At 43.3% G+C, this 14,304-nt stretch overlaps 1 protein-coding gene across 3 annotated transcripts in view; it reads left to right on the top strand.

Annotated features, from left to right (window-relative positions):
- Positions 1–13,660, top strand: part of plxnb3 (plexin B3) — a 93,915-nt gene extending 80,255 nt beyond the window's left edge. For all 3 annotated transcript variants that reach the window (XM_082519096.1, XM_082519094.1, XM_082519095.1), the window contains 24 exons: positions 637–739; positions 822–958; positions 1,041–1,217; positions 1,296–1,461; positions 1,547–1,678; positions 2,418–2,522; positions 2,612–2,773; positions 2,933–3,084; positions 3,341–3,441; positions 3,657–3,874; positions 4,017–4,195; positions 4,305–4,371; positions 4,641–4,787; positions 4,867–4,947; positions 6,032–6,110; positions 6,283–6,386; positions 6,493–6,580; positions 6,755–6,921; positions 7,362–7,522; positions 7,618–7,765; positions 7,861–7,925; positions 8,075–8,150; positions 8,244–8,318; positions 9,602–13,660. In XM_082519096.1, the coding sequence (XP_082375222.1) occupies positions 637–739; positions 822–958; positions 1,041–1,217; positions 1,296–1,461; positions 1,547–1,678; positions 2,418–2,522; positions 2,612–2,773; positions 2,933–3,084; positions 3,341–3,441; positions 3,657–3,874; positions 4,017–4,195; positions 4,305–4,371; positions 4,641–4,787; positions 4,867–4,947; positions 6,032–6,110; positions 6,283–6,386; positions 6,493–6,580; positions 6,755–6,921; positions 7,362–7,522; positions 7,618–7,765; positions 7,861–7,925; positions 8,075–8,150; positions 8,244–8,318; positions 9,602–9,706 (2,995 nt within the window). In that variant the 3' untranslated portion in view covers positions 9,707–13,660. The remainder of the gene's footprint in view (positions 1–636; positions 740–821; positions 959–1,040; positions 1,218–1,295; positions 1,462–1,546; positions 1,679–2,417; positions 2,523–2,611; positions 2,774–2,932; positions 3,085–3,340; positions 3,442–3,656; positions 3,875–4,016; positions 4,196–4,304; positions 4,372–4,640; positions 4,788–4,866; positions 4,948–6,031; positions 6,111–6,282; positions 6,387–6,492; positions 6,581–6,754; positions 6,922–7,361; positions 7,523–7,617; positions 7,766–7,860; positions 7,926–8,074; positions 8,151–8,243; positions 8,319–9,601) is intronic.
- The last annotated feature ends 644 nt before the right edge of the window (positions 13,661–14,304 follow it).

The following is a 14,304-nucleotide window of genomic DNA, read 5'->3' as shown; positions in this document are numbered from 1 at the left end:
TCATCTCCTTTGCTTCCATGAAGGATGCTCCAGTGCATTTGATAAATGAGATTCACAGGGTTTAACCAGGCTTGCTTATTATACGGTTGTCGCACAGGTACTTCTGGGTCACCTGATCCAGCCCTAACTATTATCTTAATCAGAAAGAAAATGTTTTAAAAAGTAAAAAGAGTGAGGATGAGACTGCTACAGCAGTTTAAAAATCTAAAAAGTTCTGAGGATGGTTACTTTGGTTCCTGAGTTGACTTTTTCCATTTCTATTCCAGTGTGGAACCAATCAGGTTCTGAGTTGTGACATCTGTCGTGTAGGTGTAGACAGACTGCAGCGAGTCGAGTGTGTCTTATAGCAGGGCTATGTTATCAGAATATGTGATTTTGACCTTGAAAATTGATTTTCCAAAACAGTCACTGGATAAATAGATAAACACACACGTAAGTGACACACGTCAGAACAGTTGGGATGTGGCTATGGTGACTCAGAGCTCAAAGGAATAAACAAAAGTTGTTTTTTTCCCAGTGTTGTTCCACCAATAGGAATCTTCCACAGTCGGTACGCCAGTATAGCTGTCCTCCTCTGCATGGAGACACACAAGCTCATGTTTGCTTTTTCTGTGTGTGTTTGTGTGTGTGCATCAGGGTTGTGTGTGAGCTGCAGCCTAGTGGGAAGCAGAAAGAAGGGCCCATCTTGGTTACTGTGGGAACAACTCGTGGGAGGTCAACAAAGATGTTCACCTATCAGGTAAGACTGAGTAGCCCAGTGTTACGTGGTATCTGGTCACCAGTATAAAGGTATATCTGATGTCTAACATGTTGTGGTTCAGGATCCCCTGCTGCAGGATCTCATTCCTAATAAAGGTCCCGTCTCCGGAGGAACCAGGCTGACCATCAAAGGACGACAGCTGCTCACCGGGCAGACGTCTGACCTGAGCGCCTTCCTGGGCACCCAGCCCTGCTACATGTAAGTACAACGCCACGGCTTCTGGTACTGCAGCACCAATACTACTACTTGCCTGACTGTCTGTCTCCTCGCCTGTTCTCAGAGTTGAAGAGGTGAATGACACGCAGCTGGTGTGTCAGACTGGTTCCAGCAATCGGACGGGTCTCGTCCCAGTTCGGGTTCTGTTTGGTAAAGCCGAGCGGACTATTCCAAACGTTACCTTCCATTACCTCGAAGACCCCGTCATCACCAGCGCCATACCTGCCGAGAGCTTCTACGCGTAAGCGCCAGTCGCCTTACACCTGCACTCGATCCTCACACACACGCACACCTGCTAATTAGCTGTTGACCGTTTTAGGGGTGGGCGTGTCATACGAGTGGAGGGCAGGAACCTGGATGTGGTGCAGCAGCCAATCATATCTGTGTGGGTGGAGCCTCTAGAGGTACAAAGGGTGAAACGGAAGAAACGACTGGCTCTTCTCACCTCCAAGCAGCAGCTTGTCTTTAACAGCACCATGACAACGGTAAGACAAACGGACCAATCGGAGACGAGCTTTTAAAATTCTTAGCCTGTCTCACGCCTGTTTTACCTCCCCGTCTGCCTCTCAGGTATCAGAGCGCTGCTCCATCCTGTCGTCCTCTCAGATGACTTGCCCGACCCCCAGAGTGAACCCAGAGGTCAAAGTTAAGGGCGTCTGGTTTCAGCTTGATAACGTCAGAGTCCACTATGAGAGCATCAAGGTACCTCCCATGATTAAAAGGGTCAAACACCAGGGTGGATTATAGTGAGAATACATCCTTGATGACTTCCTTCACTCGTCCAGTTTTCTTCAGCGTCTGGTCCTGTGACGTTTGATCGTACATCCACGATGCACTGCGAACAGGAGCTGCTCAGAGTCAGTTCTGCTGCTTTCATAGGAGCAGATTAAATCTCCAAAATCTGAATTTTGTCAGTTCAAATACTTTTTAAGGGGTGATACTGGGCTGCTGTATGGATTTATTGGAATTAGGAGTGAAGCGGCACACATGCATTTCTTTATCAAAGCCTAATTTTTTACTTCACTTTAAACACAGTGTGACGCATTAATATGAACAAATGGGGCATATGTTGTCACGTTGCTTCCCTAACGTCTAGCAGAGCCCCACAAAAATTTCCACTTCGTTAATTTTCACATAGTCAAATATAAAAGCATAAAAAAAGGATGCAGATGATTGAAAATAAAGGATGAGGCTCTAGAGGGATTTGAATAGCAATTTACTTAAAAGAAAAGGAAGGGACTGAAAGGGTTTTAAATAAAAGGAGATTTAAAAAAAGCAGATTTTAACTGGAATTATTCCCGAGGCTGAAAAATGAGGCATACGTGCTTTGAAACCTGCCTGACAGACAGAAATCCAGTGTGAATGAAGCCTTACTGAACAATTTTCCACTTCTAATGCTTGATGGAAAACCTTTTTGTCTCTCTGCTTGTCTGTCTTCCAGGGTAAAAGCTTCACTTACTATCCAAACCCAGTTTTATTTCCAATCAACCGAGAAAATCTAGATGTGCCGTTCCGTTTCAAACCTGGAGGAGTGATCGCTGTGGAGGTACAGCAACTGTCGTACGTGAATCCTGAGCCATGCAGACGGAATAAATTCAGATTTAACCTCCGTTTCTGTCTCTTTTCGTCCGTCAGGGCCAGGACCTGACCAGAGCCATGTCCAAAGAGGAAGTGAAGGCTTGGCTTGGAGATCAGGAGTGTGACGTGAAAACTTTGGACAGTACTCACCTGTACTGTGACCCTCCAGAGGTCCAACCACTCAGTGTGGATGACAGCCATGAACTTCCTAGCCTCAAGGTGATCTTTGGTTTTGAGCTGTTGGCTTTTACAGGGATTCATATCCAAGGCAGAGATGCTTTTTAGGGATTTTCCAGCTCGGTTGGTATACAAGGGCCAGTGGTTTACTCATTCTCACACTCAGCCTTTTTCACTCTCTGTCTGCATGTCTTCTGTTAGGTTTTCATGGGAAACCTGCAAGTGGACCTGGGATTGGTTCAGTACGACAGCAACTCTCTGCTGCCTGCTGTCCCATTGGCTGCTCAGATCGGTTTGGGGGCAGGAGCAGCTGTCATCATCCTGTCAGTGTTGGTCATCATCCTCATGTACAGGTAAGTATCCACCTGTGTGTGAAACCAGGTGTGTTTTTAGGCGACTTTTCTGTGCTGTTGTGACGTCTTGTTTTGGATTTTGTTTCCTCTCAAACGCCTTTATTTGTATTTTTGTGCTTAAAAAACAAAAAGGACAATCAATTCATTTTTGTCTGCAGTGACATTTTAAAAGTCGACTCAATGTTTTTATGAGAATATTCTTCATCTCATCATTAATCTTCAGTGTTTTTGTTTTGTTGTTTTTTGCTTTGTGCAGGAGGAAAAGTAAACAGGCTCTCCGAGATTATAAAAAGGTTTTACTGCAGTTAGAAACTCTGGAGATCAACGTGGGAGATCAGTGCCGCAAAGAGTTCACTGGTATGAAAACACATTTTAAATGAACTGCAAACCTTCGTATTGTGTTGGACTTCTTAGTCATCTGGATTTCCTGATGGCAGATCTGCCCAAAAATGTTAAAACTTTAAAGATTTACTGAGCCCTCTGTGTTTGATTGGATACATTTAAATTTAAACTCTTTACGTTTTTGAAATCTCAAGCTGCCATTTGCTCCTCGTATACCTCTTGTCCTTCAGACCTGATGACAGAGATGATGGATCTGAGCAGTGATGTGGGAGGACCAGGAGTCCCCCTCTTGGACTACAGGATATATGCAGAGAGAGTTTTCTTCCCTGGCCAGCAGACGGCGCCACTGAGTCGTCAGCTAGATCTGCCTGAATCGAGGAGGCAGACTGTGGAGCAGGGCCTGCAGCAGCTCAACAACCTGCTCAATAACAGACTCTTCCTCACCAGGGTGAGTGGAGATAGTGGGAGGAGGCAGGAGAATGGTCATATGACGTCTAAGACTCACAGGTGACATTTTTTCTATATGCCTCTGTGTGTGTGTGTGTGTGTGTGTGTGTGTGTGTGTGTGTGTGTGTGTGTGTGTGTCTCAGTTCATCCACACTTTGGAGGCCCAGCAGGGTTTCTCCCAGCGAGATCGTGGCTACGTGGCCAGCCTGCTCACCATGGCTCTGCACGACAAACTGGAATACTTCACTGAAGTCATGAAGAGCCTGCTGCAGGACCTGGTGCAGCAGTATGTTGCCAAGAACCCCAAACTCATGCTGCGCCGGTACGCAAAGCAAAAGCAACTTCAGTCACATTAGAACTCAACAGGAAGTCTTTTCAGGTTTAAAGGTGTCTGTCCTACTGATGTCTTGGCTTGCCTGTTTGTCTTTCAGAACAGAGACGGTCGTTGAGAAGATGTTGACCAACTGGATGTCCATCTGCCTCTATTCCTTCCTGAAGGTAAGTGTCTCTCTGGCTCTGTCCCACTGCCTGTCCCATCTCACCAGGTCCCTGACCACATCCCAGTAGAATCATTGAGGTGTAGTCCATTTTTCTTTTGCCATAATTGTTAATTCACATTTCAGCAGAGGGTATCCAGAGATTGATACATTTCTTTTTGAGTGTTGTGAATTAGAACCAATCAAAAAACACGAGATTGTCTCAGTGTTGGGTATAAAACTACCATGCATAATGTTGGCCACCCGGTCGCTGCTCTTTTTGTCTATCAGGAGGTGGCGGGAGAGCCTCTCTACATGCTCTACAGAGCCATAAAGTATCAGGTGGACAAAGGGCCGGTGGATGCTGTGACGGGAAAAGCCAAACGAACGCTCAATGACAGTCACCTGCTGCGGGAGGACATTGAATATTGCTCAGTGGTAACCAGAGTAACAGACATCACACTGATCTGCAGCTGAATCACTGATTCATTTATGACAAGTCATCTCTTTCTCTCAGACTCTGACAGTGCTGGTGAAAAACGGAGTCGAAGTTCAGCCATGTCCTGTTAAAGTGCTCGACACCGACACGATCACACAGGTACATGCTTGTTTGTACGGTAGGGCGGTGTCTATTTTTAATGCCTTCACACCTTTTGGTTATACTGCATATGATGGTGATAGTTATTGTGGCTACAAATATATATTTGATTAGCTGAATAAACCTTGCTTGGCATCATTTCAATTCAATTCAGTTTTATTTATACAGCACCAAATCACAACAACAGTTGCCTTAAGGCGCTTTATGTTGTAAGGTAGACCCTACAATAATACATACAGAGAAAAACCCAACAGTCACATGACCCCCTATGAGCAAGCACTTTGGGTGACAGTGGGAAGGAAAAACTCCCTTTTAAAAGGAAGAACCCTATGCCAGAACCAGGCTCAGGGAGGGGCAGCCATCTGCTGCGACCATATGCTGCTGCATAAGAAATAATAGATGATTTAATAATTACTGATGTTTCATCAAGGGACAACTGTTAGGTCATGCAAGCAGCTATTAATCAGTGGCTACAGCCCATATAGCTGCAACTGAGGGCAGCTGTACTCTGTCAAAACCGAAGTCCTGATGTTGCAAACCTGCAAGCTGGAAGGCGGAACAGGTGTTAAATGATGATTTAAAAAAAGTGTTATTTTATCTAAACTGTATTGGTTATATTAATAATACTAATAATACTGTGTGTGTTCATTTGCAGTGTTCATTTGCAATGAAAAGCCCCTGCAGTTAGTAACTGCTAAAGTTAGCCACCTTTGACTAGTTTTCTTACTTTTAGAGTTTTCATTTAGGCAATTACTCTTTGGGGAAATGCCTACCTTCTTGTTTCTGGTTGCCGAAGGGTCCAGTGGCATTTGCAGTGTCTAGCATTGCCATCTTTTGTCTCACCTTTCTGACCTTCTGCAATGTAAGCCCCTCCCAGTCTCGCTATTTTTCACGGCTCACTGAGCTCAGCTACATCGATCCATCGATAAAAAGTGCCCTCTGGTGGCATGTTCTTTCTGTTGCACTACAATACAAAATTTCACTGCAGCATTTAATTTCAGATTCATAGAAGTAGTCGTCTATATTCTTAATTCCACTGGGATTTCTAAATACCTTTGTCACTTTGCTGTCTGCTTGTGTTCAGGTGAAAGATAAGATTCTGGATCAGGTCTACAGAGGAGCTCCATTCTCTCAGAGACCATCAGCTGACAGTCTTGACCTCGGTAAACACCTGTCTCACCTATCTGTTGTATGAGATGGCTGAAAGTAGATTAAATTGGCCGAAGCATTAGTGGGTGTTTTAAATATTCGGTTAGTGGATCTGAGAATGCATAGTGTCATCATATCCGTAGATCCAGACTGGCAGCTCATATGTACCTGTTTCTTTGTCAATAGAGTGGCGTTCAGGCCAAGCAGGTCATCTGACCTTGTCGGATGATGATGTCACAGCAGTGGTTCAAGGTCGTTGGAAACGACTCAACACACTGCAGCACTATAAGGTGAAAACAACTGGCCAATCGTGTTCCACCATCACCACCTTCTCTGCTCCTCCTTCCAGTTGTCCATCTCCTTGTTCACATCGTTCTCTGCTCTTTGGTTCTTCAGGTTCCCGACGGCGCCACAGTCGCTCTCATCCCTCGTTCTCAAAGTTCAGGTGGAGTGGGAGTCAACCAGGTCTTCCAAACTGGAGAGAGTAAGAAACACATCTTAACAGAATATCTCAATATTAAAAATATAATATAACCCTAAAATCTAATACTCCCAGAGATTAAAATTAATGTAGCACAAAAAAGAGGAAAAATAAAACTCTGTGTAAAAGTATTACACCAAAACATGGTGGCTGACCGTCTCTTTATGGTGGCTGCAGAAACGCCAATGCTGGAGGGTGAGGAGGAGGAGGGTCTCCGTCTATGGCACCTGGTGAAGAGCAGTGAAGATCCTGAAATCCCAAAACACAGAAAGAGCAGTATGAGGGAGAGGGAGAGAGCCAAGGCCATCCCAGAGATTTACCTGACCAGGCTGCTGTCCATGAAGGTAACACACATATCCTTACCTTTAAGCATTGTGGGGACGTCAGACATTGTGGGCACCATTGATTCTGGAGGTTAAACAGCAAATTAATTTCACATGGTGGAGATATGCGCAAAATAGATGTGTGTGTGTGTGTGTTCTGATATTAGTGTGTGTGTGTTGTTGCCATACCATCTTTTACCACTAGGGGGCGGTAAAGAGTTAACTCTCCACCACACACCTCCACAGACAAACTCTTGGTCTGAGGAGTGTGTGGGATAAACACTAAAACCTTTACAGGTATACCTGTTAAATTTAAGGTTATTTTTGTGCAGACTTGTTTGTTTGGTCTCCATTCTATCAGGTAGCTGTCCTTGCCATGTGATAAGTACAAACAAATACACGCCAGAGAACTGACCGCCTGGCTATCTGTCCTTCAACTTTACTTTTCTGTCTCTCACTAGGGGACATTGCAAAAGTTTGTGGATGACGTGTTTGTGGCGATACTCAGTACAAAGCGTCCTCCTCCGATCGCCGTGAGGTTTTTCTTCGACTTTTTGGACGACATGGCTGAGAAACATGGAATTGACGACCCAGAAACTGTCCACATCTGGAAGACCAACAGGTGAGGCACACATCTGGTTATCCGATCGAGATTTTCAACTCCCACAACCCTCTCACCCCTTTCCCTCTCTCTGACCCATGTCTTTCTCCCTCCAGTCTCCCTCTTAGGTTCTGGGTCAACATCCTGAAGAACCCTCAGTTCGTTCTGGACGTTCAGGTGACTGACAGCATCGACGCCGTTCTGTCTGTCATCGCTCAGACCTTCATAGACTCTTGCACCACCTCTGAGCACAAAGTGGGACGGGTAAAAATTCTGTCTCTTGTTCAGCCTGGCTATGTATTGGTTTTGGTTTTTTGATTTTGTTTTCTAGGCTTCATGGTTACTTTTTCTCCAATCAGGACTCGCCTGTAAACAAGCTGCTGTACGCCAGAGAGATCCCCAGATACAAACAGCTGGTGGAAAGGTGAGACAGCTTCTTGTCCCCATTGTTTAACTCATAATGCACTATAGAGAGACTGTTTTTATGCTGTGGGGAAGATAAGATCTAATTTAGCTGATGATTCTTTGAGCCCGAGAGCCGCAGTACTGATAACCTTCTGTGTATGTGCTCAGGTATTACAGTGACATCCACAGTGCTGCGTCAGGCTGTTATCAAGAGATGAATTCCACTCTGACTGAACTTTCTGGGGTCAGTAAACACAGACTGAACAGAGCCTGAAATACTGAAATTCAGCTGTAAGAAAAACTGATGTTAAAACTGTCTTTGCCTGTCTGCCTCCAGAGTTTTGCATCAGAAATGAACAATCTTGTGGCTCTCCATGAGCTCTACAAGTACATCAACAAATATTATGATCAGGTAGTACACACACACACACACACACACACACACACACACACACACACACACACACACTTGTTTTTATATCTCATTGGCATAATGCTTTCCCTAGCCCCTAACCATCAAAAATTAATGCCTAACCCTAACCCTCAACCTGACACTAAAACCACATTTTGAGTCTCAAACATGCCTTCAAACTCGTAGGAATGGGTATTTTGTCCCCGTAAGTGACTGTTGGTCTCCACAATTTTAGTAGCATGCAAATTTTCTGTCCTCACATAGATGTCTAAACATGTACACACACACACAGGCTATGGGCTGGTAATGGCTTGGATGCTATTGGGATGTAGATGGACGGATCAATGGATGGATACTTTAATACTTTAATTTCCCTTGTGGCATCAATATTGTGTTACAGCAGCAAGATAAAAATAAAAATAATGGAGTCTACAATAAATAAGCAACATAGTTAAAATAAAGGTGCCACCTATTAATGAGGGCCTTATACTGTGAGAGAGTGCTGCATGGTATTTATATAAAAGTGATAAAAACAGTAAAGAATGGGATCGTCTGACAGGCATTTTCACCTCTCACTAAATCTATTTTCAGCCCTGACTTTTTTTTTTAAGCAACTGTAAGTAGATTACAGGTTCATTGTCAGGTTTACCTGATAACTTTTTTTTTAAATAAAATAAAATAAAAAATAAATTATTTTATTTACAAGAAAAGAAACAGAACAGTAAATCTGATTTTATCTCAGCATCTGTTTCTAAATAAATCTAAATGTTGAAGTCAGTGTATCCAAGTAAGTCACGCTGCCAGATCATTATCTGTTTTTTATGATAATCTGTGAAAAAATAGCCATTTTATTTGTTTTTATTTATAGGAAAAATAAAATATAAAAGTAGTTCTGAGGGAAAACTTATCTTATACTACAATATGTGAGTCCTCCACAAGTCTTCTGATTAAGAAACAGTTTGTGTCTGAATAGTTCGTATAAAGTTTATTTACTGTGAACACCTGTAAGTTCTCACTTAGCACTTTAATTGCACTACAAATGTTTTATATACATTTGCAGTGCATTAAGTGTATTATATAAATAAAATACTTGGTAACAGGTGCACTCTGTTCTTCTGAAGAAATCACGAAGTATTCAGATTACATTGCATTTTTGCAATCCAGTGGTTAAAATGACAGATTACAATAAAAGAAACAAACATGTATTTGGTTATTAGCAGCTCTCTAGACTAATCTTACACTTCTGCACTTGTCCAACTCTCTGTACTGTGTCTACTGCTCAGATCATCATGTCTCTGGAGGAGGACAGTTCAGGGCAGAAGATGCAGCTGGCCTATCGGTTGCAGCAGGTCGCCGCCTTGGTGGAGAACAAGGTCACGGACCTCTGATGTGTTTTTATCTTAAATGAGGAGAGGAGGATGATGGAGGATGGGGATGAAGAATCATAAGAAACATCTTTACAAAGACTGAAGCAGTGGAAATGACTGGACTGCTGTGGCACTGTGTCTTCCTGCTGTGTGCATCTGTGTGTGTGTGTGTGTGTGTGTGTGTGTGTGTGTGTGTGTGTGTGTGTGTGTGTGTGTGTCAGGATATATGAGCTTTTATAGTCCGACTCAGGAGATCCTAGGTCTTTAGATTTCCTCACAGAGCAGCAGCACTGAAACTAAAGTTAAACTAACCTAAACCAAACCTGAAGCCGCATTACGCCGACTGACACCAGCCTGTGGTGGAGAACGACAATCTTACCAATTAGATCAGGGAATATCACCATCACCTGCTGCCTTGCACTATGTTTCCCAGAGTTCCCTGCTGTTCTACTGTCTGTGAGTCAAAAAGCACAAGTGAAATACTCAGATTCTCATGTATTGATTATTGAGCTCCTGGTCGCAGACGTGCTGTTTGTAAGTTTCGCCTTTTCTACTGAAACCAGCAGCTCTGATGTTGCCGATCTGGGCAGAGTTTTAAGAAGCGCAATAAAAGAACCAAAATCAGGGAGCATTTAAACCACGTTTCAGCGTGACTCCAGTTTCTCATTAACAGTGACCTGCTGGTCCCAGTCCTTCCAGCCTTCCTCAGTTACAGGTGTGGGTCCAGACTGCTTCATCAATCTGTTTTGTATGAGTGCAGCTTTAGATTTAGTTTGAAACTAAACCAGCGAGTGCTGAATGTGACCAAGTGAGGATCTTTGTCAGAGATGAAAACAAATTCAATCCACATCTTTTTTAAACTGTGGACTCCAAGGAAGGGACTGCAGTGGTAACAGGATCCAGTGTGACAGTCCTCTCCTAGACTGTCCCAGACTAATGATCCAGTCTGAACTTTAGCTTTAAGAAGAGTGAGAGTTTGAAGCTTAGTCTTCAAAGTAAACAGGGTGTCTGCTTCCCAAAGCCAAAGTGGGAGCTGGCTCTACTTCTCTTTCTATTTTAGGAAACCCTTACTCTAGACAATCCTTTTGATTTCACCAGATGTGTTCAGCAGCATCTCTCCACTCTGATATGCTGAAAGGAAAAAGTACTTTTACCACTTACAGAAGTAGTTATGAATCAGGTGGGTGTCATGCATGCTCATACACACCACAATTGCAAACTTCAGCCACAGTCCTCACCCACATCAGCTGGTAGCTCAGCATGTTTTTAACTGCTTCAGCCTGCCCGCAGTTGCTTTGATGTGCAAGCTGCTTTGCAGCCCAGCTTCACCTTTCATGGTGCATCTGACTTCATCAAAGTGATATATCTTCACTGATGTCTGCTCTGCCCTGTGCTGGGTTTTATCTTGCTCTCCCTGCCTATTGCTGATGTGCATTGAAGGATATGTGCTCTAATGTCATTTTATTTCTAATTGTTAAAGTTCATAGATTATTTTAATGTTATAAATAAACCCTTTTGAATTGTCTATTCAGAAGGGTTTATAACCGTTTTCCTGTAACTCCATAATGAAGCTAAGAAGCAGGTCACTATGGCTATTGTGTGCAAGAAACTTTTTAACTCTTTTCTCCTTGAAAGGAACCCTTGAAGCTCTTTTCTGTCTTGTTTCAGTCCCTGTTCCTGCTAGTACGCTTGCTGGAGCATTTTAGGTGATTGAAGGCTTCTCAGAGTGCAGCTGGAGCTTCTTAGGACCGAAGGAATTGAACAAAAGTCCAGCCTACGAATGACTGATGTCCTTAATTTAGACAGTATTGTGCAGGTGAAAGGAGGCAGTGGTGGAGACGGAGACTGGAGTCACACTGAATGTTGAACTGAAACATTGAAGTCGAACCTGCTGAAAAAACAATCTAAAATCTGTGGGAGGAGTTAAAGAGTGTGTGTGTGTGTGTGTGTGTGTGTGTGTGTGTGTGTGTGTGTGTGTGTGTTTGTGTTTGTGTAAGCGACATAAAGAGATAAAGAGTGGCTGTGTGCTAGCTAGTTACTAACTTATTGTGTGTACATACTGTAAGTCCTATTTATACTTATTTAATCCCAGCTGTGCCTTCACTCTTGCAGCTAGGTGGCACTGTCTGTTCTGACAGCAGCCTTATTGATCACGTATCCCCCTGCTCATTGGGAAAATAAATCAGTTTAAATGCTTAACTTGTATTGAACCAGGGAAGGAAAAACAACAACAGCAACTTACACAAACCCTGACAATATGCCAGAAGAACCCACCCCCACCAAACACAACAGAGTAAAGCCACAAACCCTGAGCACAAACAGCACGTACCACACTGTGCTCGGCTGCTGTTTCAGGTCACAGATTGTGGCGATTGTAGCTTCCTGTTTTTCTCTGCTTGGCGTGTATGTCCCCCAGCATTTCTGCTGAGTTGCAACTGTTAAAAATGTTTTTTATCATTAGGTGGACGCAGTGTACTTCAAGAACGAAGCTACGAGTAACTTGAAACACTGGTCCAGGTGTCGTGCCACGGTTGTTACCGACTGCTGCCACATCCATTGTTATGGTAGCCGTTTTCATCTACTTTAGATCTGCTGAGCTACACGTGACAGGTATTAGTTTACAGCTCTGATATCAGATCTGCCCGAATCTAATGAGTGAAGTTTAAGAGATCGAAGGCTCATTTTTATTACCATTACCCAACACACGGTGGTAAAAGGAAATTGTAGACGTAGCTGCTGCATGCTACTAATGAAAAAAGGATGGGCGATGAATTCAGCAGCCTGAAGAAAATAAAAAAAAGGAAGAAAAGAAAGAAATCTGGTGGTGCACCGCTGGATCCTCCTGCATTGCTTGGCAGATGGCAGCAGGGTGAACAGGCTGTGGATGGGGTGGGTTTTATCTGTGCATGTATCTCACCAGTATCACTTTTACTGGGTAGATGGATGCTGCTGATGCCCTGCGTGGTTTTAATCACCAACCACAGAGCTTTCAGGTCTTGGGCTGTTCACATCCAGTACCACATTTTAAATCTATGGATGCTTTCTCGTTCTCATCAGTATTGTAATGTTTATAGCACAAAAACGGTCGGAGCCCTCGAGGATCCGGACTCACTGCACATACCGGGATTAAAGGGTCGTGTAAATTCCAGATCCCGGTTTAAAGAGTCGACATCTCTCGGGATATTTGGATTCTGCTCGACGTCACAGCTGGGTCTTCAAGGCAGCCATGATGTTTCAGCTGTTAGTGTGTCGTCTTGGTCTTTGTGGATGGCGTTGACGACACTGGGTGCGTGCCCCCGGTGTTTATGGCCTCTGGCTGGACTGAACCTAGCAGGTGGACTCTGATGATGGTCCCTGCTACTGAACTGAACCAAACCAGAGACCTGAACCAGATTTTGCTGACCCAGTTCTTCCTGCTGGACTTTTCTTCTTCTTCTATTTCTGACTCTGTGTTTTGCTTGTGTGCTTTTTGAGCCTGTGTTTGACCCGTAGTTGTAGTTCTTCGGTCACAATAGATTTCTGCATGCGTGTGTTGATGATGATGATGATGCAGATGCAGATTTATGGTGCTTCTTCAGTATAATTTTCTTTCTTTTGTTTTAAAGGTGAGGGGCGGGGCTTAAAACCTGCCTTGTCAGTGATGATGCGCATGTCACCTGATCTCTGTACAGTTTGATCCTCAGCTCTAATTGGTTGAGCTCTGTTTGTTACGAAATTGTTTTTTTTTTCTACTATAAGGGAATAAAAAATAAATAAAAGAAACTTTAAGGGTTTGTATAAAAGAACTCCAGGATCAGTTGTTTCTACTGACTGTGTACAGTTTGCTAACAGTGTGTAAATGTGCCTGTAAATACCTGTCTGAGGATGATGATGATGATGATTCAGTCTGCAATGGAAATGTGCTTTTATTGTGAAAAGGCAGGAGGCCAAACACAATTTGTATCATGTAAAAATAAAGTTATAATTTTAACAGTTCTCAGCTGTGCTGTGGCATCTCAAACTTCAGTTCTGATGTCATGATGACATCATTTCTCACGACATCATCATGAGAAGTCTGGATTTTCTGTTTCCTGGGGGGAAACGAGGCCCTCTGGACCTGTAGCAAAAAACATTTTTCCTTCTGGATTATTTTTATCATGTTTTTGACGAAAGAGGTGAGACAGTATGTTTGGATCTTTTTATGAATCGTAATAAATCACCTTTCTTTAGCTCCTAGGGTTGTCACAGCCCCATGACCCACTTTATAGCATCAACCATTTTGATTTCAGACCATTGAATGAGCAGCAGCAGAGATGTTGGTGTTGGAAAAGTCACAAACTTTTGCCATCTCTCTCTCCTGTAGTTTGTGTTTTGCCCTTGGTCTCCCTCTGCTCCAAAGAGAAGGAAAGAATAGTCAGGACAACAGGCTTTTTACAACATGAAACCTTCTTCATCTCTTTCATTTTCAAGCTTTTCAAATAAGATATGAAGTTCATGCATAAGTTCAACAAGAACAATCTGCAATATTAACTCATCTGCTTGCTTTCCTGGATGTTTAGCTGCTAGTCACTACCATTTTCCCATGCTGTCAAACTCCGTACTGGCATCATTACACCAGTCCAGTCATCTTCTTGCCGCCT

Source organism: Aulonocara stuartgranti (genome assembly GCF_965226115.1).
Source record: "Aulonocara stuartgranti genome assembly, chromosome: 20".
Taxonomy (NCBI): domain Eukaryota; kingdom Metazoa; phylum Chordata; class Actinopteri; order Cichliformes; family Cichlidae; genus Aulonocara; species Aulonocara stuartgranti.
This window is presented reverse-complemented; position numbering and strand designations above follow the sequence as displayed.